This window comes from Callorhinus ursinus, unplaced genomic scaffold (assembly GCF_003265705.2).
Source record: "Callorhinus ursinus isolate GAN/ISIS: 27379988/994484 unplaced genomic scaffold, GSC_fseal_2.0 scaffold25, whole genome shotgun sequence".
In the NCBI taxonomy this organism is placed as follows: domain Eukaryota; kingdom Metazoa; phylum Chordata; class Mammalia; order Carnivora; family Otariidae; genus Callorhinus; species Callorhinus ursinus.
Window position 1 is genome coordinate 713,403 of NW_027397087.1, and position 26,316 is coordinate 739,718.

At 38.5% G+C, this 26,316-nt stretch overlaps 1 protein-coding gene across 2 annotated transcripts; it reads left to right on the forward strand.

The window, feature by feature from the left end:
- The first annotated feature begins 3,402 nt into the window (after positions 1-3,402).
- EMC7 (ER membrane protein complex subunit 7) lies at positions 3,403-17,085 on the forward strand. Of its 2 annotated transcripts, XM_025884355.2 has the most exons (5): positions 3,410-3,722; positions 7,668-7,787; positions 12,249-12,387; positions 14,133-14,213; positions 16,613-17,085. In XM_025884355.2, exons 1-5 carry the CDS (start codon positions 3,490-3,492, stop codon positions 16,763-16,765), a joined length of 726 nt encoding a protein of 241 aa, XP_025740140.1. In that variant the 5' UTR covers positions 3,410-3,489; the 3' UTR covers positions 16,766-17,085. The 2 variants fall into 2 exon arrangements, with proteins under 2 accessions (XP_073732856.1, XP_025740140.1); XM_073876755.1 differs by lacking the exon at positions 7,668-7,787 and having other exon boundaries at positions 3,403-3,722.
- Positions 17,086-26,316: the final 9,231 nt, after the last annotated feature.

The following is a 26,316-nucleotide window of genomic DNA, read 5'->3' on the forward strand; positions in this document are numbered from 1 at the left end:
TATGTGTATTTTGCCACAATTTTTAAAAAAGATGATAAGACACAAATCAAGAAGAAGATCCAGTTTTTACACTTACTATGCACAGATGTAAACAGAGGGCTAATGCTTTATGAAGGCTGGCATATAAGGCAGACAAAACTGGGATGTTGCAAAGAGGGCTTAGAGATGCCTTGAGCGAAACTGGAGTTCAACTATTGTACTTTTCAGGTTCTGTGACTGGTTTTGGAGCCAGTCCTTTAGCCTAGGTCCCTGTGGAGCACTGAACGTTGCCATCCTGCAGCCACAGGCCAATGAGAAGCTGGGTCCCTCAGGCCAAAAGAGCCCAAAAGCACAGAGGGTAGTGTTACATAACTCTTCATTTTAACACTTTAGTTCCTTATTCACTAGTGATCAAACACAATTAACTAACAATATTATATCTTAGCATTTACAAAGCACTTTCTCTAGAATTTCTCTGGATGTTGAAAATTTTGCCTTTTTGCTTAATATTAAAAATAATTGTTTCCTCCTCATGTTTATAAGTTGTTTAGTGTATCTTCACACTACCCCAATTCATTTTACTTAAGATTTTCAAAGAATTTGGTGGAAGGAATGAGAACTTAAGAGTAATATGAAAAGTGAAATCTTTCCATTGTAATTTATTTTTGCAGAACATTAAGGCAAGTTAGATGCCACTTCAGCCCCCTCTGGTAATGGTGGGTGACACATCCCATTTCAGAGGACTCCACAGGGAACTTCAGAAAGCCAAACTTGGAGTCCTAGGGGATGATGGGCATTTTAAAATATTAAGGAAATTGGCTCCAGTTTACCTGAATGAAAAAGATTGCCTGATCTACTTGAAGTAAATGAGGTTTGAGAACGCAGAGGGCAAAAATCACTTAAAGCAAACAGCAGGGTGTTTGGGGATTGGCGCAGCTAAAGTTTCCCAAGCATACTGCTAATATTATTCTACTTTTAAAAAACAAACCCACTGACTTAAATGTAAGAGACGTAGCGAAGGATATAATCCTCATTACTTTGGAGTCACACCTTGGAATTTACTACCTCTTTTGTAACAATTCTAAAGAATCGTTTGAAAAACAGCTTAACACTGAAAGATGCTGACAAGCAAATTACTGACAGGGAGGAAAAGGCCAAAATCATCATCAAAGATGCTCATGAAAAATCGATAAAGATGACAACTGTTTTTTGGCTTATTCAAATTATAAGAATTCAAAGTAAATTCTATTATATATTTTTAGCAATGTTAGCTTCTCTATTTTAAAAATAGCTTTATATTTTTGCAATTTATGTATTGATAAAACATTTGTATTATAAAAATATTGCAAAAAATCAGAAATGTTAACACCTTTTTAAAACAGAAAATAAATACTACCTGTAAAACCCAGACTTAACCTCTGTTGGTACAATCCAACATTTATAGAAATGCCTCGTGTGGTTTTGAGTGTTGTCTCTGTCCCTTTCCTTGTTCACCCCCTCGTGGCCATGAGAGGAAGAAGCCAAGAGCCAGGCAGCAGAAAAGGAAGAGAGAAAAGTCAAAGGGCCTGGATAGTAAACTGATCACCTCTCACTTTAACAGTATTTTCCATAATTAAGGTAAGTAGGTCTGCTTGAAATCTGTATCGGTCAAAATCTTGGCAGGAAATAGATGGAAGACTTGAAGGGGTTATTGTGAATTATCCCCTCGTTAAACTTTCTTGCAAGTATGGGCAGAAGTAAGGGAAACTGAATGAGGTGTCCTCCATACACCTCCTATTGGCTGAACCCAATTACAACCACCCAGAGGTCAAAGGAACCAAGTTTTTGCAATCCTTCAAGATCCAGCCTTCTAAGACACAAAGGAGAGTGAAGGGTAGAGAGTGGATGTGACTGAGCAAACAGATCAAGCCCAGTATACAATCTTTCTAAAATATTTCATTATAATTATAGTTTCTTTTATAAGGCATGAGTTCAAGGGATACATTATGGAATAACTCTTGCATAATTTAGAGTTGAATACCTATGCAGTTCCTAGAAAGCACCAGAGATAATAGTATTTCACACTACCAGAAAACATTAATTAGACTTCTCTACTCCATCTATGCCTGTGGAGGTATAAGCTGGCATTTGAGGGGTTCAGATCATTAGATCCGTTGGTATTAGCGTGACAATAAGGTAGGGGAACAAAGAGAAAGGCAGAAATGGGGATGCAGAGCTCAGTTGCTTTTTGCTGGTGGTCCTCTTCCACTCTGGCCCCTATAAAAAAGTAAATTCCCCAACTCCCACATACGGTATTAAGACCAACACTGATTACCTCCTAATCAAACTGAACATGTGCCTAAGACACCAACAAGGCAGGGTCACCAAGAATATGTAAAAGAATATAAGAATATTTAGGGATGAAGCTATTTTTATTTCAGCATATTTGTAAATTTTGTATCATTTTAGAAAAGTGAAAGTTTACTTCATAGTTTAGTGTAGTTTTGACGGGTGGTGGTAGTGGGTCGGGTTGTAGCACATGATAATCTTTTTACAGTAGCTCTGCTTCTTCCGAAGATCAACTGTGAAGAAATGGCTACCTTCAGAGAGAAAGTATCTCTAACAGACCGTTGCTGATGCTCAGAATATAGAGTATGGTGTGGCCCCAGGTGCTGCGTCTCAACTCTTTGCCAGAGGCTCAGAGGACTTGGCTCTTGTATCCCCCTTTTTTTTTTTTTTGTTATTTTTCTTTGGGAGGCTAAGTCTAAGAGTTCACAGGGCCTTTCCCTCGATAATCTCCAATAGAAATTTGTAATCAGAGATTTGTTTCGAGAGGACAACGTTTATAGCCAACAGAAACCTTGGACAAGTCACTTCCCTTTCTATCAAGAAAATGAAAAGATTGGAGATGATCTCTGAAATCTTGGCTTAGTCCCCATAATCAATATTGGCAGGTCCTCCCATCCCTAACGTTGTGTTTACGGTAAAGCATTCAAAACAGAACAAATGGTATAGTACCAGATAAATGTCCCTCAACTCTTTCCCTTTTCACCAGAGGCAACCCTTAGTAAATAGTTTATGTATCTTTCCAGCTATTTTCTATACAGAGACATTATCTCCTTTAAACACACAAACGGGAGCCTTTTCATCTCACGTCTTGGGGAATCTAAAACTTTTTTAAACGCTCTCTTCTGGACCCGTTTCTCCTGAAGCCGGAGCCTCATCTGCAGATACTATTTCAGATCAGCGTTGCTTCCAGTCTCAAGGTCTTTTACTCGGGTGCGATCCCGGCTGCCACAGCAACACACCTCACCACTTTCGCTTTGTGGGCGGCCCCCTTCAGAGGCACTTGACACTTTCCTCCGACCGCCTTCCAATCCCAAGCGCCGGGAGGTCGCGGCAGTACTTTGCCTCATTTCCGCCCCGCACCGCGCGTAGTGATGACGACATCGGCCGGCGGCGGCGCCGACGACGACTAGGAGGCTGGGAGGGCTTCCCCGGTTGCCGGCCTGGCCTCTGAGAGCTGCTGTCATGGCGGCCGCTCTTTGGGGCTTCTTTTCCGTCCTTCTGCTGTTGCTATCAGGGGATGCCCAGAGCTCGGAGCTGCCTGGGGCTACTGCCGATGGGTCAGGCGGGATTGGGGTCGGCATAGGAGATCGCTTCAAGATTGAGGGACGTGCCGTTGTTCCAGGAGTGAAGCCCCAGGACTGGATCTCGGCGGCCCGAGTGCTGGTAGACGGAGAAGAGCATGTCGGATTCCTTAAGTGAGCATCCTACGGGCAGCGGGAAAGCGGTTGGCGTGGAAGCCGGAAGGGAATTCCCCCTAGGAGAGCCAAGTGTCAAGAGCTGACGACGTCGCTGTCGGAGGGTGAAAGGGTGGGCTCCAATAGCGGTCTTTGCCGGGAGACCTTGGGAAGCAGCCCGACGCTTTCGCCTTTTCTCCCCATCACCCATTCCCTGTACCTCAGAAATGAGAGTGGCAGGTGCTTGCCTCAGGGCCGGAGCAGTGGGATCCGTTTTCTTCAACTCCATTTTTGCCTTGTAGGGGTCGACCCCTCCTGGGCCCTGGAGACAGGTGGACCCCTTATTTGTTTTATGCTGAATTCTTTCCTTTGCATCTCATTTGGTTTCTCTAGAATCTGTCCACTTTTTGCATTAATTCCAGTCTTTTGGCGGCTTGATGTTATGTAAAAAGATGCTAAGCAAGTGGGAATTCTCAAAACCCAAAGGACTTCTATGATGGCATAGACTGGGAGGCTAATGTTGCTGCTTCTCAAATTAATGGGCCCTGAAGTCCCTAATCAAAGCACCTTTTTTTTTTTTTTTGGCCTGGAGGTGGGATTGTTGTTCTTTTTTACAGTTGAATTCATCGAGGGATTTGAAACATCACACTCAGTACCATTTATGTGAGACTGGGGTTTCTCCACATTTGCTTACATGCTTCTGTCTTTTCTAGTTATTAGCAAAAATGGGATTTCAGTCTATATTAAAGAATGTGGTGAATTTATTAGCACTCCAGTTTTGCAGCAGACTGCTTTTCAGATGTTGAGGCACAAATGTGATGTTTTAAGTCTTTCAGTGGCTACTTGGGAGGTGAAACTGAACTGAAAGAAAATAGGAAAGAAAGTGTTTCTCTGATATGTTTGTATATCAGCAAGTGGTATTTGAAACCCAGACATCTTAGATTTGGATGTTTACTTCTAAATCGGATTTGCAAATATTCAGATCATCCAGGTGCTGTTGAATGAGAATTTGAATCTCAGATTAATAGATAATGATGAGAAGCTAGTCTTTTAATACTATTTGTCTTTACAAATCTGGCGTTAGGGCATTCTTTAGGGTTTGCCCCAAGTAATGATGTTTTAATGAAAAAACTCTCAGACCTTGGGAAATTAGCCTGAATTGACCATTTGGCTTCTCTTTTCTGCAGTATTCAGTTCTTTTAAAAAGCATTTATTATTTTTATTTTAAAGTAATGTATAAGTAATATGTTTATTGAAGAAAACGTAAATAAGAAATTAGGGATAACAAGACTTAACATTTTATTGTATCTTTTCCAGCCTTTTTGTAATCGTATGACCTGTTTTTAATAGTAGAATACAATATACAATACTTGGTAACCTGTTTTTTTTTTTTTCAGTTAATATGTTGTGAGCAGTTTCTGACACCATTTCATGTTCTTCCATTTGTTTGTAGAAAGGTTAAGAATTAATATGAGGAGCTTATGGTAGGAAACTTGTTGGAAGAGGGGTAGTATATTGTCTTATACTTGTTATGCATAACTGGCATGCAGTTTTGACTTACAGTTAGTCTTGTTGGAGGTGGCTTGGGTCTTGGCTAATAGAGATCGGGGCGTTTTGACTGAGGATGCTTCATGCCACTTCTTGCCCTCATCACTGTGTATATAAAGCATAATTTATTTAACCAGTCTTCTGTTTGGGGACATTTAGGTAGTTTTCAATTTTTTGATGTAGAAGATTATGCACTATACTTATTTGGGAACTTTTTATTATGGAAAATTGCAGACATACACTAAAATAAACAATAGTGAATACTTAGGTACCCATCACATCACAATCTACTGTTCTGTTTCATGTCTCCTCTGTACAGCATTTATTTTTTTTTCTAGAATATTTAAATATGACCCTAAATATAATTTCCCTTGAAAAAGCATTATTATGTGTCTCTAAAAGGTAAGGGCTTAAAAAAAAAACCACAATACCATTTTTGATTTAATAAAACAAGTAATAATGCTGCAACTTCATCTAATACCCAGTTCATTTATCTCAAAAATGCTTTATGTAATTCTTTCAAATCAGGATCCAGCAAAGCTTACATATTGCAGAGTACATTTTTAAAGCCAAGTTTTAAAATTTCGTTATGAAATTTATATGTTATCTTTCTAAAATAAAATATTTACCTTATGGTGAAAAATAGATTTGCTTTTTCCTTTGGGTAGTTACTTCTGCTGTTACTTGTACTCCACAGAAAAGTTTTGAAATTTGTTCACTGAGAGTCCCATCAAGAAGCAGAAGACACCCAAATTAGAATAATTAAAGGAAAATCTAATGAAAGGATTAAACATTGTAATCATGGTGTAGGGAAACAACCAGATTGTACAGTACTCTAGAGTTTACAATCTCAAGGCTACTATTACCTCTAAGCCTGAAGGAAGTAGGGGAGGTAAAAGTTACTGGGACCTAGAGGGGAAGAAAGGACTGCCTTGAGAGGAGCAATGTCCCTTGACACAGCAAGTCAGAGGTGGTCTCTCAGGGAGAGAGCTCGGGGAAAATACACTAAGCTCATTTTCTTTCCTTCCTCCAGTCTACAAAGAGTTGAAGGGTGGTGAGTGGGTATGAAGGGCCAGTGAAGACATCCAGCCCGGGAATAAGTTAATTTGATGTTTACATTTCAGTTCTGTTTTAGTTCAGTGTGTACTTTGAAGGAGCAAGGAATATCTTTTCTTGTTATTTTTTAGTAAATATTGTAGTTGTGGCAGAGTCAATTATTCCTTTAGCTGTGAAAGAACCAAATGATTTTTTTAAAAGATTTTATTTATTTATTTGAGAGAGCGAATGAGCACAGAGGGAGAGGGAGAGGGACAAGCCGACTCCCCGCTGAGCAGAGAGCCTGACCTGGGACACGATCCCAGGACCTGAGATCATGACCTGAGCTGAAGGCAGACGCTTAACCAACTAAGCCACCCAGCCGCTCCGAAAGAACCCAATGATTTAAGAAGCATCATTTAATGTATTATGATACTGGGACTTCTCTGACAAAGAAGATCCTTTTAGGATCATTTGTTTTCCTGAAACAGAAACTTCTTTTCCCTCAGAATGTCAGTTTTTCATTATTGAAACAAATTGATTTTGATCTGTGAACCTGAAGTTATCAGCTCTTGGTGGGATGGTTTTCTAAGTCTAGAAGGTTTAGAAGAAATCAGTATGGAAAAGGCAGATAGTTTTGACTACATAAACCTGTTAAACTTACATATATCCAAACAAAAGTAACCAAAGTAAATGGGAACTGTTTGTAACAAGTGGAACAAATGGTACTTGATGACCTTCTTGTTAGAAAGACAACAAAATTCAAGCAAAAACTAGAAAAAAAGCCATTTCTTTTTTTTTAATGTCCAATTTTTTATTGTTATGTTAATCACCATGCATTACATCATTAGTTTTTGATGTAGTGGTCCATGATTCATTGTTTGGGTGTAACACCCAGTGCTCCATGCAGAACGTGCCCTCTTTAATATCCATCACCAGGCTAACTGTTGAATCACAGAATTGTACCTCTGAAATAAAAAGCCATTTATTTTTAATTAAGTTATTGTTGCAGGGGATTGGCAAAACTGGAACCTTAATGTAGTAATAATGCATATTGATAATTCCTCTTGAATGAAGACATGGCTTCAGAATTGAAACTGTGCTTCTGTTATCAACTATCCCACAAAGGAATTAGAAGTACTTTCTATGTCAGGATTCCCTGCTCCTGTGGAGTGCTCTGGGGTATTTTCAGAACACTTTCTGTGTGATTATGGAAGCTGAAGTGTGAGGACAATTCTTGCCAGTTTGGGGACTTTTTGTTGTTGTTAATTTCTGTCATTTGATGGGGGAGTGGTTGATTTGGGAGTTAACAGATGATTTAGAACATAAGAAAAAAGCAGGCTGTTGATCAGAAGTGTCTAAATATGATTTTCATTTTTCCAGGACAGATGGGAGTTTTGTGGTTCATGATATACCTTCTGGATCTTATGTAGTAGAAGTTATATCTCCAGCTTACAGGTTTGATCCTGTCCGAGTAGATATCACTTCAAAAGGAAAAATGAGGTAAGGGCACCTGATTTAGTTTTTACAAAAGGCAAGTCTACTGAATACCTCTTATATTCCTTTTAGAATTTATAGCTAGGGTTGAAATGTTTCACATTTAAACTAGGTATTCCATAAAGTATCCTTTTTTTATTTTTATTTTTTATAAAAATATCCTAATTTTTAAAATTTTTCCCCTCTGCCCCCCCAAATATCCTTATCTTAATCTGAGCATTGGTAATATTGCAAAGCTGAACTTCCTCCTGCTCTGCCTTAAAATCTATTTTAAAGCTCTAATACAATTTTATGATTATATATAATCAATCCAATATGATTATAATAGAGAAGAGGCAAGATTACCTACTATGAGGGCAAAAGCCCTATGGAAGTTATAATTGAAATATGATTGGGGTGCCTGGGTGGCTCAATGTGTTAAGTGTCTGTCTTTGCCTCAGGTCATGATCTCTTTCTCTTTCTCTGTGACAAATAAATAAATCTTAAAAAAAAGACATCCTAAAAAAAAAGGGAAATATGATTATTAGAGTGGGAAATAATTTAACCTTTCTAAATTGGAAATATTATTTGCCACCTGTTTTTCACTGGGATATTTTGATAATACCTCTTAATACCTACTTAATAGTTGTATTGATCTAGAAATTTCTACAGTTCTTCCTTTCTGAAATATTTAGTATACAATGGAAATTTAGTAGTTTTGGGGCAAACAATAGATTACATTGTGTAGTTTATCTCAAAGTGAGGATCATGATAAGAAAAGAAAAAAGCACAGTATAATTTTTAAGTAGATGAACATATGCTTTGAAGTTGAGGTGGAAAGAATGCTGGACTAATTCAGGCTGTGGTATAGAATACAACAAATCCATTTGCAGTTGGAATCCGTTGTGTAGATGTCCACAGTTATTCCTTCTGTTATTCCCCAGTTTATTTACTTATTTACTTTTTTTTATTGTCCCATACTAGTGGTATTCTCTTTGGTCTAATCTGACCAGAAAGTACATGAAACAATTTTATTTGTTTATTTTTTTCTAGCTTTATTGAAGTATGGTGACAAATATGAAAGAATTTTGAATGGTAATGTCTCCTCTTTGAGCTATCACAAAATAACTCCATGTTACAGTAATAAAGCATAGGTCTTGCAAAGGCAAAATAATTTTGTGGTTTAAGGAGCTCTGTTTTATTACTCACCTTTTTGGTATGTGCTGAGAATATATAGGTTGATTTATAGAGACCCCAACTTGAGCTGATGTAATAGAGATATGTTCAGTTGGTACCATAATATTTACATTTGAGTTAGTGTTTACGCCTAAAATGTTTTTCTTCTTTCTTTGCCTTTTGTTTTGTTTTTGGACATTGAAAGTGGTAAAAGTACAATATGTAAATATGCTTGTACTTGTGCTCTCTATCTCTCTGTCAAATAAATAAATAAAAACTAAAAGAATCTTAAAAAACAACAACAACAACAAATTACTCCCCCTTCCGATTTTTGAAGTTAAATTGTTGTCTTAGAATAGTCTAGTTTGTCCAAATTCTAATCGTATTTCTTGCTGCTGGCTATTTAGAGCAAGGGTAAAGCTTGAATTGAAGGTAATGTAAATATGTTTATAAATATTCTTTGATAGAATAAATGTATTTTTTCAACGTAGATGAACCTCATTAGATATCAAATTTCTCACTTCTTTTTAGAGGCATAAAGATTTATAAGAAAATATATAGGTAAAATCCTAGAGTATGTTAAATTTAAACTTTAAAGGACTTAATGACTTTTTATATATTTTAGAATTGTAAGCTTGGAGATGGGTGGGTATGTAGATTACACTATACATTATATACACATTTTAACAGGTTTTTTTATTTATTTATTTATTTATTTTTTATTTTTTTTTAAAGATTTTATTTATTTATTTGAGAGAGAGAGAATGAGAAATAGAGAGCACGAGAGGGAAGAGGGTCAGAGGGAGAAGCAGACTCCCTGCCGAGCAGGGAGCCCGATGTGGGACTCGATCCCGGGACTCCAGGATCATGACCTGAGCCGAAGGCAGTCGCTTAACCAACTGAGCCACCCAGGCGCCCCTTAACAGGTTTTTTTAAATATGAAAAACACGTGGCGCCTGGGTGGCTCAGTCAGTTGAGCTTAGGTCATGATCCCAGCATCCTGGGATCAAGCCCTGCAAGGGGCTCCCTGCTGAGCAGGGAGCCTGCTTCTCTCTCTCCCTCTGTCTACCTGTCTGCCTGCTTGTGATCTCTCTCTCTCTGTCTGTCAAATAAATAAAATCTTTAAAAATAAATAAATAAATACATAAGTAAATATCAAAAACACTAAATACTGGAGGAAATGAGAGTTGTTAAAAGGAGATACTTGTCTATTAGAAACTATAATTTATTTTCATTTACTTTTGCTCTAAATTTTGAATAAAGTAAGCAAGTGGAAATATTTTTCTCTATATAAAGCTTTTTTGCTTTGGGTAAAGAGTATTTCCTGTTTTAGCATTTAGCCTGTTTGCAGCAGTGGGATTCATAGTCTCAGTTCCATTCCTCGTGATTGGATGCCTGAAACATAGGTAAAAAACAAGGCCGTTATCATTTTAATAATTGTGGGCGGGACAGACTAGAGAGCAGATGGGGATTCATATAAGATCCTAATATTCTTGAGCAATATTTTCTAAGCATGCTTGGTAATATGACAAACATTTCCTTTTAAATGTATAGCTCCCAGAGGAGTAAGGGAAATCCTTAGGGGATAAACTATAAACCACTTTCCCTCCTGGGGTTTTGATAGTCTAACCAAAATGCTTAGATTTGGGGCACCTGGGTGGCTCAGTCAGTTAAGCATCTGACCCTTGATCTTAGCTCAGGTCTTGATCTCAGTTTGTGGAGCCTACTTAAAAAAAAAGAAAAAGAAAAAGCTTAGATTTTATTAGCAGTAGGTAGGTAAGAGGTAAGCTTTAGGCTTGCTTTGAGCCAGAATTAGATCTAAGACTTGATTCCCCCTTTGACCCTTGGTACTAAAATCCAAAAGATTAGGCTCCCAATCTGACCCTGGCCTTTTGGAGGGAAAAAATCTCTCCTGAAATTTAATAGTCACTCTCCTACTCTCATTGAAATTTGGGGTGTGAATTTATTACTTCCTGCATAATCCAGAAACTTTCAAGCCATGCAATTAACAAGATCATCCCTGGTCATAATCCTGGACTCCTGGTGGAGACAAATGCATAACCTCTCTGCAGGGAGATACTCTCTGTCCAGGCCCATACATAAATAAAGTATGTAACTTACCTAATACCCAAGAAAACAATGTACATTGAATCAGCAGATGCATTAGACCTCTAAGAACCTTAGATAATAAAATTATTGGATATGGACTATGAAATAGTTTAAAGTGTATTTAAAATGCTAAAACAAAAGATTTATTGCCGTAAGAGTAAGATACTACAAAAATAGACCATAGATATTTGAAAGAATAAAATAGAACTTTGGAATACAAAACTCAATGCATGTGGTTTGTTGTTTTTTTTTTAAAGATTTATTTATTTATTTGACAGAGAGAGTGAGAGAGCAAGAACAGGAACACAAACAGGGGGAGTGGGAGAGGGAGAAAGCAGGCTTCCCGCCGAGCAGGGAGCCTGATGCTGGGCTCCATCCCAGGACCCTGGGATCATGACCTGAGCTGAAGGCAGATGCTTAACGACTGAGCCACCCAGGCGCCCCCTCAATGCGTGTGTTAAGCAACTGAACAGAGGTTTGAGGAACTGGAAGATGGATCAAAAAAACTTACCCAGAATCCAGTACACATAACGGAATGGACACTGTGTGAAAGAATTTAACAAGATGCCCAAGTAGAGAATGAAAAGGTTGAACAGGTGTCAAATAGAAGTTCTGAAAGGAAATGAGTGAGCAGTGGGGAGGCAGTTTTCAAAAAGTAAACTGGAACATGTGTGAATATGGGTGAGAGTTTTGATTAAAATTAGTGGCATCTCTGGTGAAAATGTAGTGTTACCTATGGCAGTGTTGCAGGATTTTTTCCTGCAAAAGAGACTTGAAAATTGGGTGTGTTTATTAATGCATATCTCAGACAATCAAAGAAGTAAAATCCAGCATTTTTATATATTTGTAACAAAATTAATTTATTACTAAATATAATCAAAGAGCTTTAGAGCTAAAAGAATTCTAAAAGAACCTTTAATATAACCAGAGAACAACTTGTCTAATCCCACAGGCCTACGTAATGACAGAGCTACAGCTAGAAATTAGGTCTCTTGATTTCGTCTAGTGTTCTTTCTCTATATTTTGCTAAGTACTTTAGAAATACAGATAACGCTACTTTGATCAGATTTTTTAAGATGAAAAGTTTAGACGCCAAAGCATTTTGGAAAAAGCTAAAGGTATTGTTAAAAATTATGAGTAGTTCTTTTAACTAGTAATGTTTTTGATAAAACTACTGATGCTTTTTTCATGTGGCTTTATCAGAGCAAGATATGTGAATTACATCAAAACATCAGAAGTGGTCAGACTGCCCTATCCTCTCCAAATGAAATCTTCAGGCCCACCTTCTTACTTTATTAAAAGGGAATCATGGGGCTGGACAGACTTTCTAATGAATCCAATGGTATGTATCATGCTACAATTAAGTATCTTTACTAATCTCTAATTTGATTCCAGGTAGTCGAAATGCCTAACCCCAGTGAGGAAAAAAGGAGGTCAGATTGTTAGATGAAAGGATAATTGCAAATATTTTATTGATTTCAGGAAAATAGTAGCTTTGGGAATAATAATGAAAAGAATGTAGTGAGAATTGCATGGTTGATTTGACACTGAAATGTGCAACAGAAATGGGATAAGTACTTATGATGAAATGTTTTAAAATGCAAATGGAATAAGAGTATGTGGTAAGTCACATGTGGAGTTAGTGGTCTCATCCTTCATACTACCTGCATATTAGTTCACTGATGGATGTGCCATCATTTATTGATCAGCCACTATTGATGGCTTGAGTAAGCGTTTTTCTCCTTTTTTCACGTGTGTAGTAAACAGAGAAATTATTCTGTGATAATTTAAATACTTGGTATAAAACTGATGTTATGGTGTCCACTAATAATAGAACACTAATAGAATACATTCTTTAGGGCTCCTGGGTGGTTCAGTCGTTAAGCATCTGCCTTCAGCTCAGGTCATGATTCCGGGGTCCTGGGATCTAGCCCCACATCGGGCTCCCTGCTCTTCAGAAGGCCTGTTTCTCCTTCTCCCACTCCCCCTGATTGTGTTCCCCCTCTCGCTGTCTCTCTCTCTGTCAAATAAATAAATAAATAAAATCTTTAAAAAAAAAAAAGAATATATTCTTTAGAAACAAATTGACTTTTTTTTTCTTGCTTCTGGAAGTTGAATTATTTTTTAATAATTTTTATTATGTTAATCACCATACATTACATCATTAGTTTTTTATTTTTTATTGTTATGTTAATCACCATACATCATTCGTTTTTGATGTAGTGTTCCATGGTTCATTGTTTGTGCATCACACCCAGTGCTCCACGCAGAATGTGCCCTCTTTAATACCCATCACCAGGCTAACCCATCCCCCCACCCCCCTCCCCATGGAAGTTGAATTATTATCTTGAAATTTTCTAAGTGGTGATCATATTCCTTGCTGATAGCTATTTAAATCACAAACATGAATATTGGGGGACTGTACATTTTTTGAGAGGAACAACTAGTACCTAGAATCTGCTATCAGGCATAAAGAAGCAGGAGGGTAGAATGTATAGAAGAAATCAGCAGTGAAACTCCAAAGCTTATTAAGAAATATCTTCCATGTTCTCATTTCTGAAATTCCATAGAAACATACCTAGTGCTAGAAGCTTTGAAGGTATTTTTCAAAACTGATCTGTTAAAGTAGTCACCTAGTACTATGTTGCAGGCTCGAGAGGTTGTATATTAATTAGAGGGTCAATATAATATTTCCTGCAAGAACCATAAAGTCATCTGGAAAGATCCCTGCTGGCCATCAGGATCATCATTCTTAATGCCAGACTGCAGATTCAAGAAAGTGAATAACACAAACAAACTGTGTTATAGAAAATTATAAACTCTGCAAAATGATAGGTGGCACAAATACGAAGTGAGGTGTCTCTAAAGTCCAAACCTACATAGATAAGGCTCTTACACTGTACAGTAGTCAAACATTGAGGAGCACCTTATATCAACAGGGCTGGGTCAGTAGAATTGAGGTGGTGCTGGTAGTTTGATTCTATATATAACATTTGAATCTTTAATTTCATCATGGATTGTTAAGTGTAGATTTTATTCTTTTGTTAAGTGGGAAAAACATTTTCTGGATTTTTTTTTCTTCCACAGGTTATGATGATGGTTCTTCCATTATTGATATTTGTGCTTCTGCCCAAAGTGGTCAATACAAGTGACCCTGACATGAGACGGGTAAGATGACTGCCCCTCTGTGGATTTTTGAACCATATTCTGACGCCTGGACCAGCTGTTGTGGCTGAATGGCTTGGGTTTTTTCAGCTTTATCCTAATTCCCAAGCCAAATTCAATCAGAGGTTATGTTAACATAGTATCATGTTCCTGGCATTTAATTAGTTGTTTCCACTGGACCGGATAAATTCAGTTGGTTCTGCCTAATAAAAGCCTGGGTGTCTTCATATAGCTAAAACACTGCTTAGTACAACTCTCTTTGTGCCTCAGTTGTGAAATAGTTGAGATGGTATCCCAATCCATATAGTTTGCAAAGTGATAGCTTTTTATGATTTACCTTTATTTTATAAAACTCTTCAGAGTATACATTTAGTTTATGTGTTCACACACACACACACACACACACACACAAATTCTGATAACCAAGGGAGAAAAATAGAATAGTGGCTTCCAGACTCTTTACCACAAAATCATACTGGTTCGGCAATGGGCAGGGAGAGTTGCCAAGTAAGATGCTTCAAATTTAGGGCCACTGCTTTGTCTCTTTCAAATATTGGCTTCCATAAAATGTTCAGAATTTTTTTAAACCATTATTTTTCTCCTACCTGGAAACCATCAAGTATCTCCTCAGTTCCAGGTTCTTCCATTGTATGTAATATATTGATGTACTGACACCTTATTCATTGCTGAATGAACATTTGTTAATTGACATCTAGGTTATAGATACTGGGGATACACAAATGAATTATATATCATCTTTGTTGTCAACAAGCTCAGAATCCAGTTAAATGTAGGAAATAGCATGGATTTATAAACCCTCTTCTTGCTATCAGAGGATTGTGGGTGTATGTGTGAGAGAGTGTGTGTTTTAAATGGGAAAATAAGATACACATAAAATAAATAATGTTTGCTGAGGTAATAGGTGATTAAGTTCTGTAGAAGGCAAGGCATTTATTGCAAGCTGGAATAGGAGAAAAAGCTTCATGATTAAAGACAGCTTTATGATATTTCAGAATGTCTCATTGCCAAATTTGACATTTTTGCTTCAGTGTTGGTCAGAAAGTATATATCCTATGTAATCCTTGTATCTGTTAAGCCACTTAACTCTGTGGTATCAATAGAAGGAAACATTGGAGGTCACATTGGATCAAAAAGTTAATTCCTTGCAAAGTGCTTTGCACATAGTAAGCAGTGTAAAAAGTCCTTTATTCAAGAGCTTCATTGAAGAGATTCAAAAACAGAGTTGATGATATATTTTTGCAGGGTCTCAAGACCTCTTACCATATACATTTAATTCTTGATTATTAGAGCATGTTAACAGTTTTGATTTATGCTGATAATGTTTCTTTTCCCGGCCATATCTGTAAAAGCACTTTCTCCTTGAGAACCCATGTATAAATTCTACCTTTGGGGAGAAAGCCTAATAATATCCAAGTGGTGTTCAACTTTAAATGATAGATAATACAGTATTTCCAATTTTTTTTTTTATGTGTGAGCTAATACAATTTTAAGTTCACCTTTTGAATTTAATGTAAAATTCAAATGTAGCATATATTACATTAATATTATTGAAGGTGGAATAGTACTTTATAGATTGTTGGCTCAGTAGAGAGAGGACAAAACCTCAAAATAAAAGTGCCAAATCCTTATGAGGTCCTGCCAGTGATTTGTTTGTAACATATATGTTGCTTGCTTTAGATGCTGTGATTGAGGTCACTCAGGCCATAATAGTATTCACAGATTTTACTACTAAGGCCTTAGGAATGAAGTGTTGGAAATATGTAGTTATTTTCCGAACATTTCTGATAACCTTGGTGTATAATTAAAGACTGATACTCTTTTTTTATACGCATCTAAAGAAAGCATGAGTTAAAAAAAACATTATTGGGCGCCTGGGTGGGTCAGATGGTTAAGCGTCTGCCTTCGGCTCAGGTCATAATCCCAGGGTCCTGGGATCGAGTCCCGCATCGGGCTCCCTGCTCCTTGGGAGCCTGCTTCTCCCTCTGCTTTTCTCTCTCTCTCTCTCCCTCTGTCTCTCATGAATAAATAAATAAAATCTAAAAAAACCCAAATAAAACGGTAAGAAAGTGTTTTAATCAGCAGACATAAAATAAGATGGCAAGAATATGATCACGTATAATCATAGAAAATATCCTTTATGAAAACATAAGCTGGATCAAACCCAGTGCAAGATTTATTGGACATTAATTAAGGATCACAATGCTTAGTAGTATAAAGGAGGTATGAAACATAGTTTCTGAAGGGCTGTTGGGTAGAACATTGCTGAGAACCAGTAGCTTCTATTTGTTCTATTCCTCTCCTTCCTTAATGGAAGTCTTAGTTGTTAGCTGACTTGAAGGATCCCAGTGCCTTTCCTATTATTGTGCTTTGTCCTCTTGCAGGAGATGGAACAGTCGATGAATATGCTGAATTCCAACCATGAATTGCCTGATGTTTCTGAGTTCATGACAAGACTCTTCTCTTCAAAATCTTCTGGCAAGTCTAGCAGCGGCAGCAGTAAAACAGGCAAAAGTGGGGCTGGCAAAAGGAGGTAGTTGGACAGTTGGAGATCACATTTGCACAAACACGGATCACTGGGGTGGCATTCAAGTCTTGAGGGGAAACCGTGTGAAGCAACTACTGTAAACTTGAGTCATCCTTAAAGTTGATCTCTTACACCTGTCCTGTGTGGTAACTCTTTAGCACATGTTTTTGTACTTGGTACATAAGAAAACCCAGCTTTCATCTTTTGTCTGTATGAGGTCAATATTGATGTCACTGAATTAATTACAGTGTCCTACAGAAAATGACATTAATAAATTATATGAAGTACTATACATTATGTATATTAAAATGTCTTAATCCAGAGATAAAATGATCTTGTCATTTCTTCTTCACTTAATGTTTCTTTTATTCCAGGCAGTTTTCTTCTTTCATTACATGAGGCTTGAAATTGACATTTCCTATTTAAAAAGAAGTGGTTGATATTTTTAGAGCTGCATGCGCCATGATTTTTTTGTGTAGCTGAACCTTTCACAATGGTCAGCCCTGCCCTGCATTTAACATTCCCCTATGTTCCTGATGCAGTTTTAATTTTTGTTACTACAGTTGGTTTTAGAGTACAGATACATGAATGAGAGTAGTTGTTACCAGTTCTTAAATTTTGGTTCCCCCTCTATGGGCTTCATTATTGAGTATCAGTAATGTGCCGTGTTTCAGGGTAGAATTCAGAGATGAATAATGTCCAGTGCCTGTCCTCCATAGAGCTTATTATGGAGGGAGGAAGCAAAATAGTAACAGGGAATGAATGGTCAGGGGAAAGAAGTGCAGCAGTAGGAGAGCCTTCTGGAGACTAAGGATGGAAAATCAACCTTGGAGCTCCATGTTCTAATGTTGGTAGTATAGCACAGGGAGCTTTTAAATCCCCTCATCTCTCCCATCATTCTCGGACTTGTTGGAATATAGATTACATTACTTTCCAATCAGGATTATCTCAAAAACTTTTTATTTCAATAAGTTATAAAAACTTCATACCTTTTCTTTTGGTTTATTTTAATTAAAAACAAACTATGAGGGGCGCCTGGGTGGCTCAGTTGGTTAAGCGTCTGCCTTCGGCTCACGTCATGATCCCAAGAGTCCTGGGATCAAGCCCCGCATCGGGCTCCCTGCTCCACGGGAAGCCTGCTTCTCCCTCTCCCACTCCCCCTGCTTGTGTTCCCTCTCTTGCTGTGTCTCTCTCTGTCAAATAAATAAACAAAAATCTTTAAAATAAATAAATAAATAAATAAATAAATAAAAACTATGAAACTATAGTATTGCTTCTCTAGTAAAGGTCTCCTATCCTCTTCTGTGTTAAAGTACTCCCCTATTGCTTTCTTAAGGTTATTAAATCAGCCAAAAATAACAAAAAAATTGATTCCCTTTTGTGTAGGTACCATTGTTCATTTTGAAATAAGGCTCGTAAATTTTCTTTTAAAGATGTAAGTTCTGATACAGGACATTTTATTAACTATATCTCTGTTAATTATATGCTGAAGTTACCAAACTGGTTAAACTGTGAATGATTAAGGTAGGTAAACTGGTTAATGGAAGAACTAGGTTAATGGAAGAACTAGGTAGGTCTTTGAAAATAGTCATTTATTGAAAGTAACTAAAATATTGAATACTAGTTGAATGAAAGTTGCAATTTAAAAGAGACAAAAAATAGAGTCATAGTTGTATGCCTGGAAATCATCTTGAAAAATTTCAAAATTTGGATTGTCCAAATTTGCCCATAGAATACCTAATGACCAAAAAATTAGAAAGCACTTCCAAGGAAATTATCATTTCATGTAGCTAATTAAGAAACTTTGTGGTTATTTTATATAGATTCTAAAACCATCTCAATATAAAATATAAACATCCCTTATCATATTACAGAATGTTATGATATCAGTTGTATATGAAAATCTTATCTTTGCACAGAACCTTCATCAAAGCCTTAGTGTGCCTACAGATGAAGAAATGATTGTATTTTATTAGGCAATATTAGTGCAAAGAGCCCATTTAACTGCTAACTTGCTTTGTGACTTTGGGCAAGTCACTTTCCCTCTTTGAACCATGTCTTGTTTTGTTCATTGTTGTATTTCCAGCATAGAGCATGTAGGCACACAATAAATGTTTGTTAAATGAATAAATAAATGGGCCTCAAGTTTCCTCATCTGTAAATTGAGGGATTTGGATTAGATCTGTAAATTCCTTTTCAGATCTAAAATTATTCCACTACGATTTTAATCCAGTCCTATTATTTCCTACCCGTAAGAACCATATATCAGTGCCAGGCCATGTTTTTCTTTCTTTTCCACTTCCTTGGATTCTTTCCCCTGTTCCCCATTTGAAGGCAAAGTATTATTTTGCTTTTTAGGGCCTTTCTTAGATTCAGTTTACGTATATCTCCTTCTTAATATAGCCTTGTGTTTTAAAATTTTTCACATCTACTAATTTAAACCTGAGTAGTGGTTTTGTGCAAAATAAATTTTTGTTGCTCATCTTTTTTTTAAAGATTTTATTTATTTGAGAGAGAATATGAGAGAGAGAGTACATAAAAGGGGAGAGCGGGAGAGGGAGAAGCGGACTCCCCGCTGAGCAGGGAGCCCGATGCGGGACTGGATCCCAGGACTCCATGACCTGAGCCGAAGGCAGTTGCTTAACCAACTGAGCCACTCAAGTGCCCTGTTGCTCATTCTTGCCAGGAAGTCTTGAGTGCTCGGAATGACTTCCAGGGAGGATCCATAGCTCCCAAATTTCCAAGCACTTTTTTAGGAGTGAAAAACTTCAGGACTCACCCTGAGTCTGGTTAACATTTTGAAAAGATTCAGGATTTTACCTAGCCTCTCCAGAGTACCAAAGTATCTTGTTTTTCTCTTATGTTTCCTCTGACAGGAGGGAAGAAGCAACCATTCAACAATACTTTTCAGTAATTGGAGGGGTTTCAAGGCCCTAATGAGGAATGCCAATAATGATACAGGAGAGCTTTTTCATTTAAGTAGTTAGTCAAACTTTCAGGAAGTGCTCAAATTAAAAAAAAAAAATCTTTTGAAAACATTTTTGTTAAATATCTTGAAGAAAAAATTCAAGTATTTTCATTTTTATTGCCTTCTAGGTTACATGTAGACCTATTTTTGCATGTTTACAATTATTTATGTGCCATTTTATATTTAAACCCAACAAAAATTCTGCTAGGTACTAATCTCAGGGAATGTAATAGAAACAAACTAGTGGCTGAGTCCTTTAGTTCAGTTCAAGGAATATGTTGAGACAGGACCCAATTGTATTGTGCTCTTCCTTTAGCATTTTAGGTATGATTATTGTCATCATTTAGAGTCATTTATTTTTTAATTTGTAAGATATGTGAGAATATTCAATTTGTAAAAGTGAATTATTCAGGAGAACTTGAAGATGGGTTTTCAAAATTCAGATGTTGCCTATAAATTATGAACATTTTTAATATTCTTGAAATATTAAAAGCTATTTTAGAAAAAAAAAACCCTCCAGTAGCACCACATATTAGCTTATCTCTTTTCCTTTTGTAACATGACTATTATGGGAGTGTAGGGGAACTGACACCATTCATAATGGCTACAGTCTGGTGGGATTGAGCCAGCCAGGCAAGCAAGCCTGAGAACAAGGAGGAGAAAATAAATTTAAGAGGGTCAGGTAGTAAACAAGAGGAATGGGTAGAGCCATAAAAAACTAGCTGTGCACAGCATTTCCAATAGAAAACTTTTGACAGGGCATTTAATTCCACTAAAATTTAATAAACTAGTAATTGAAAAATCATATGTGTACCTCCACATGTATAGATACCAAATTTTCCATATAGATGAATGTAAGTAATTTATTCCACTCACTTTTTTTTTAAAGATTTTATTTATTTATTTGACAGAGACACAGCGAGAGAGGGAACACAAGCAGGGGGAGTGAGAGGGGGAGAGGTAGGCCTCCTGCCGAGCAGGGAGCCCGATGCGGTGCTTGATCCTAGGATCCCAGGATCATGACCTGAGCCGAAGGCAGACGCTTAATGACTGAGCCACCCAGGTGCCCCTATTCCATTCACTTTTAATGAGTTCCTACTACATGTATTTGAGCATTTTATTTTTTAAAAGATTTATTTATTTGGGAGAGAGAGAGACAATGTGCAAACTGTGGGGAAGGGCAGAGGAAGAGGGAGAAAGAATCTTTAAGCAGACTCCCAGCTGTGTGAGCCCGATGTGGGGCTCAATCCCAAGACCCTGAGACCATGACCTGAGCTGAAATCAAGAGTTGGCTACTGAATCCAGTCACCCCTATATTTGAGTATTTTTTTTTAAAGATTTTATTTATTTATTTGAGAGAGAGAGAATGAGAGATAGCATGAGAGGGAAGAGGGTCAGAGGGAGAAGCAGACTCCCTGCTGAGCAGGGAGCCCAATGCGGGACTCGATCCCAGGGCTCCAGGATCATGACCTGAGCCGATGGCAGTTGCTTAACCAACTGAGCCACCCAGGCGCCCTATATTTGAGTATTTTAAAACATATTTCTAAATAACTATTTTAAAAAATTAGAAAATATTTAGGATTAATTATGAAAATTTGGCATGCAGAAAAAGAAATGGAATCATTTAGGGGTGCTTGGGTGGTACTGGATCAGAGAAGGCAGTATGTTGACCCTGAGCCACAGGTAAGCAGAATCATCAGTGGCATCTACAAATCTAAGGAATCCAGCCCACAAAGAATATAGCAAATGCCTGGGTCGGAGACCATGATGACCCCAGAGAGTGATGGATAGAGTAACTGCCAGATAATCTTTCAGGTCCATGGAAGTTCACTTGCTCTTCTTGCAGTGGATTCTGTGAAGGCCTCTTGAATCCCTTCCCTCACTGTCTCTACCCTAACCCTTTACTTATCGTCTATCCTGACTAGGTGAGTCCTGCATCCAGTTTTATCCTCTAGAATTGGACACTAAAAGAAGTTTGGAGAAAAGCTGCCAGTGAGTAATACTCATGTTTGTCTATACAAATGGTTCTAACCTCATGACTATATTAATTAGATCTAATTAAGAAAGGATTGAAGGGTATGTAATTTTTGCAGTTTGGTAAAGAAAATGCTGAGGAGTTTTCAAATGCCTGTTAATCCCTTTAAAGCCAATTCTGATTAGTTTCATACCACTCCATGAAGTCTGAGAAAGGAGATGGACATAAATTGCAGCAGAAGGAATTTGTTTGTTGTGAAGAATTTTTTTTTTTAAAGATTTTATTTATTTATTTGACAGAAACAGTGAGAGAGGGAACACAAGCAGGGGGAGTGGGAGAGGGAGAAGCAGGCTTCCCAGGAAGCAGGGAGCCCACGCGGGGCTCGATCCCAAGATCCTGGGATCACGACCTGAGCCGAAGGCAGATGCCCAACGACTGAGCCACCCAGGCGCCCCAGTTGTGAAGAATTTCTTGACATAGGAAACAAAATTGTGAAATGCTAGTAACTATGTTTACTTTTCTTGGAGTTCTTAAAAAATTGGGCAAAAAGTCACCTCTGAGGATGACTTAGATCTACACCTACCTGATAGTCTTCTGTCCCAAAAAGTGAATTACGTTATTCCCAGAATGTGAAGAATGATAGGATCAATATTTTATGGAGGAGGAAATGAGACATGTCAACAAAATTAGGCTGTGGAGAAGGGAGAAGAAAAACTAAACTCTTAAAATAAGCAATTTCTTTCCTTTAATGTACATCTATCTGTTGAGTTGTCATCCAGTTTGCCCCTTGTAACTGATTCTCCCCTGCAGAGTGGGTGTATCCCACAGGAGTGTTCTCCCAGCATCTGTGTTCATGGCAGGTGGCCCTGCTTTTATGGGCATGGCTGATTTTTCCAGGAAGGGCATCTCACCCAGATTGGGCCAACGGCTGTTCCTTGGGAATTAGAAATTAAAATTGAGGGACTAGAGGAGAAATGGCAACATACAAATTTGCAGGGTGTTCATGGCTATATATTCTATCATGCAAACCACAAAAAAGAGAAAACAAGTTCCAAAGAGAAAATATAGAAAGGAGCAGATACACAGAAAGGAGCTGACATGGAAGATGAATTTTGAGAACTGTAACTTTGTTCAAACCCTTTGCTGAGATGCCTGCATTCTTGCCCTCGGGTTCCATGGAGCACTGTTCTATCTTAAAATGTAGTGTTTATGTGTTTTACTGAAGCTAATTCTAGTAGGTTTCTGTCACTTGAATCCAAGTGTCCTCATTTACATGAGGTGCCTGGGTGGCTCAGTTGGCTAAGTGTCCAAGTCTTGATTTTGGATCAGGTCATGATCTCAGGGTCATGAGATGGAGCCCCACGTCTGGCTCTGCGCTGGGCATGGAGCCTGCTTGAGATTCTCTCGGTCTCTCTGCCCCCTCCTTCTGCCCCTACACCACCCCCATCATCTGTCCCCACTTGCAAATGCTCTCTCTCTCTTAAAAAAAAATGCACTTAATTTACACACTTTTCCAGAACTGACCAAAATGATCTCCAACCTGCTAAAAGCCCCTCCTTTTCCCTCCGTCAATACATAATTGGCTGTGTTGCCTACACACCCATCTTGAATGAATGGGTCTAATTACTAATTATATGACCTTGGGACAGTTACTTAACCTTTCTGAACCTCATTTTTATCATGTGTAAAATAGATCAAAGGTTTAACTGTAAAATGGGGGAAATATCTACTTCATGAGTAGAACTTTTCAGAAATCTCATTTAATTTTCACATTAACCCTATGCATAAGTCCTCAATAAAAGTTTGTAATGATTGGGGCACCTGGGTGGCTCAGTTGGTTGAGTGTCTGACTTCAGGTAGACCCCCGGCCACGTTCCCTCCAGACCTACCTCTTACATTTCCTTCCCGGCATAGATCTTGAGTTTTTCCGCAGTTCTCCTCTGGATGCTTTATATGCACTCTCACGTCTGTCTGGGCCTTTTCTTTTTTTTTTTCACTTTTTCTTTCTTTTTTTAGTGGCTCCACGCCCAGTGTAGGGCTTGAACTCAACCCTGAGATCAAGAGTCACATGCTTTACCAACTGAGCCAGCCAGGTGCCCCCAGTCTGGGCCTTTTCAATTATTTCTTCCTCTCAACTCTGCCCCATCTCTATCCCTTTCCCTTGTCTACCTCTCACACCTTCTTCAGGACTTAGTGTGGAAATCACCTTTGACGGAAATCTTCCAGATGGCTCCAGGGCTTCGATAAGAGCCTCTTTTTTGTCTTCCTTCCTGCCTGTGCTTAAGCCGTTATAGCACTTCATTTTATTGGATTACTTTTTACTTCTCTGGACCCTAAGCCCTTGGACTATGGACTATAAGGCATTCATAATATAACAGTCCCGTCCTCAAGGAAGGGTAGAAGGAATCTTAACTTCTACAGTAGTTCTGGGGTGGCTGCCACATAGAGCTTCAGCATGTATTGTTGGGGTCCCAATGCAAATCATTAGACAAAGACAGAGATTGGAGACCCATGGTGAATTAAGGTACTGCTCAGGAACCACAAAGATACGAGTCATGCCAGAAAAACTCCCCACAAAACCCAGGAACTTTGCCTTGCAACTGTTTCCTATGTCAGGGTATGCACATACTTATTTGGTAAAGAATACATGTGAAGCATCTATACTATTTCATGTGTCAGGGGTTATTAGTGAGGGGGCACAATCATGAGCAAAATAGCATGAACTCTGGTTTCAGAGCTTAGAGTTTAGTGGGAGAAATCGACATCAATCAAAACCCATACACGTGTAATGAAAACCTTGATAAGTGCTCCAAGGAAAACCCAAGGTGCTGTAAAAGCTTATATAGCGGGCACCTAGGTGGGAGCGTAGAGGGCAAAGGTGGGGCCACTTCCCTGAGAAGGTGAACTGTGAGGAACGATGAAAGACTATATGGGAATTAACGCGGCTGAGGCTGAGAAGTGGGGTGAGAGTGAGGAGATTTCCAGCCTGAGCTGAGGTGGGAGGGAGGTCAGCTCCTGCAGACACTGGAAGAACAGTGTGGTGAAGCACTTCCAGAGGAGGGCAGAGCACCTGGAGGGGCAGGCAGAGGCTGCCTGGAGGTGTTGCGGGCCTGAATTTGCCTTATTTTGCCATGGACACATTTGCTCCTCTCAGGACGAATCATAGGGGAGAATCCTGTGTGTGGAGTTCCATGGTCACCCGTTGTGACTTACTACTGATCAGTCTCTGAGCAAACTGTGGTACATGAAAATCATCGCCCCAAAGCCCAGAATCTTTAGTAAAAATGTCAGGGTCCCCAGAATATTAGGATAATGTTAATTGGAAGAAAACAAGCCTTGCCTTCCCTCCTGCCTTGCTCCCCACCCACCTTTGGCGCTACCTCAGATCTTTAAATGATGTGATCCTCCTGAGGTCTGTGATATAAAGATGGCTTCTCTTTCCTTTCGTCTGTTTTGGAGCTAAGAGGGATTGGTTAGGAAGGAGGTTCCCACTCTTCTTCAAGGTCTCTCAGAGGGCTCTTAGCTCCTGGTAGGTTCTCAGCCCTCCTGCTCTGGACTGGCTGCCGCCACCTTGAACCCGAGGCTCTTTTCTGTCCTCACTACAAGTTGTATGTAATATGTGTGTGATTATATGTATTTGATTTTGAAAGTGTCCTTGTAGGATCCTGCCAACAACTCTAATTTCTTCATTCCTACCTGACCTCTATCCTTCAGAGGGGTTGGATTATGGAATAGGGGGATTAGGCTCTATCCAGGCTGGGAAAGACTCCTTTCTAGAAGGAATATAATTTTGGCATGTAGCCCAGGAACTGGGAATCAAATCGGAAAAAAAAAAAAGACCAGAAGGACTGTGCTCCTGAGAGCTTCTAAGCGGAATGTTGGATGTAATCCACATTCATCCTGTCATTCACTTACCTTCTCCTTTCAGTCATATAAAGGGGTACCCTGTGCAGTTCAGGTGCTATTTTCCCCTTTTGTGCCACAGAATAAGAAGAAGCCCGGGGAAGGGAAACTTTCATGCTTGGGAAGAAGATCCTTCGGCCATCACTGGACTGATTCTCCGTCCTGGAGTTGTTCTGTTCCGCATTCTGTTAGTCTGTGTTCTTGGGGAGCAGGGACAGTATCTTATTCTCATCTGTATCCCAAGGTTCCCATGTAGATCAGTAATTATTTGCTGAACAAATGAGTAATCAAACAAAGGAGAAATAACATTGCCTGCATCATGGTTCTTGGATCTAAGGAGATGGTGAAGGAAAGAGGGTGCGGTGCGCAGGTTTGGGGCATTTGGAGAAGGTGGCTACAGTGAAAAGCAGAGGAATGAAAAAAATGATTATGAGTAAAAATGAAACAGGGGTTCCTGATTTTGAATAGAACCTATTCATTCTAGAGATAAAACCCCAAGTAATTACATGAACACTTGTAAGAAATTGGCCAGGATCGACTTAATGGCATTCATCCTAATTATAGACAATAAGCAGCCCAAGGTCTTTATTTTGTCCTATTCTGAGATTTAAGCCCTCTGGTCTCCCAGAGAGGTGATGCTAGGAATTTAGGAAGGAAACTTTCCTTTGATTTTTGAGTTGGGGTTTCAGAGAGCATACCCTTAGCTAGACTCAAG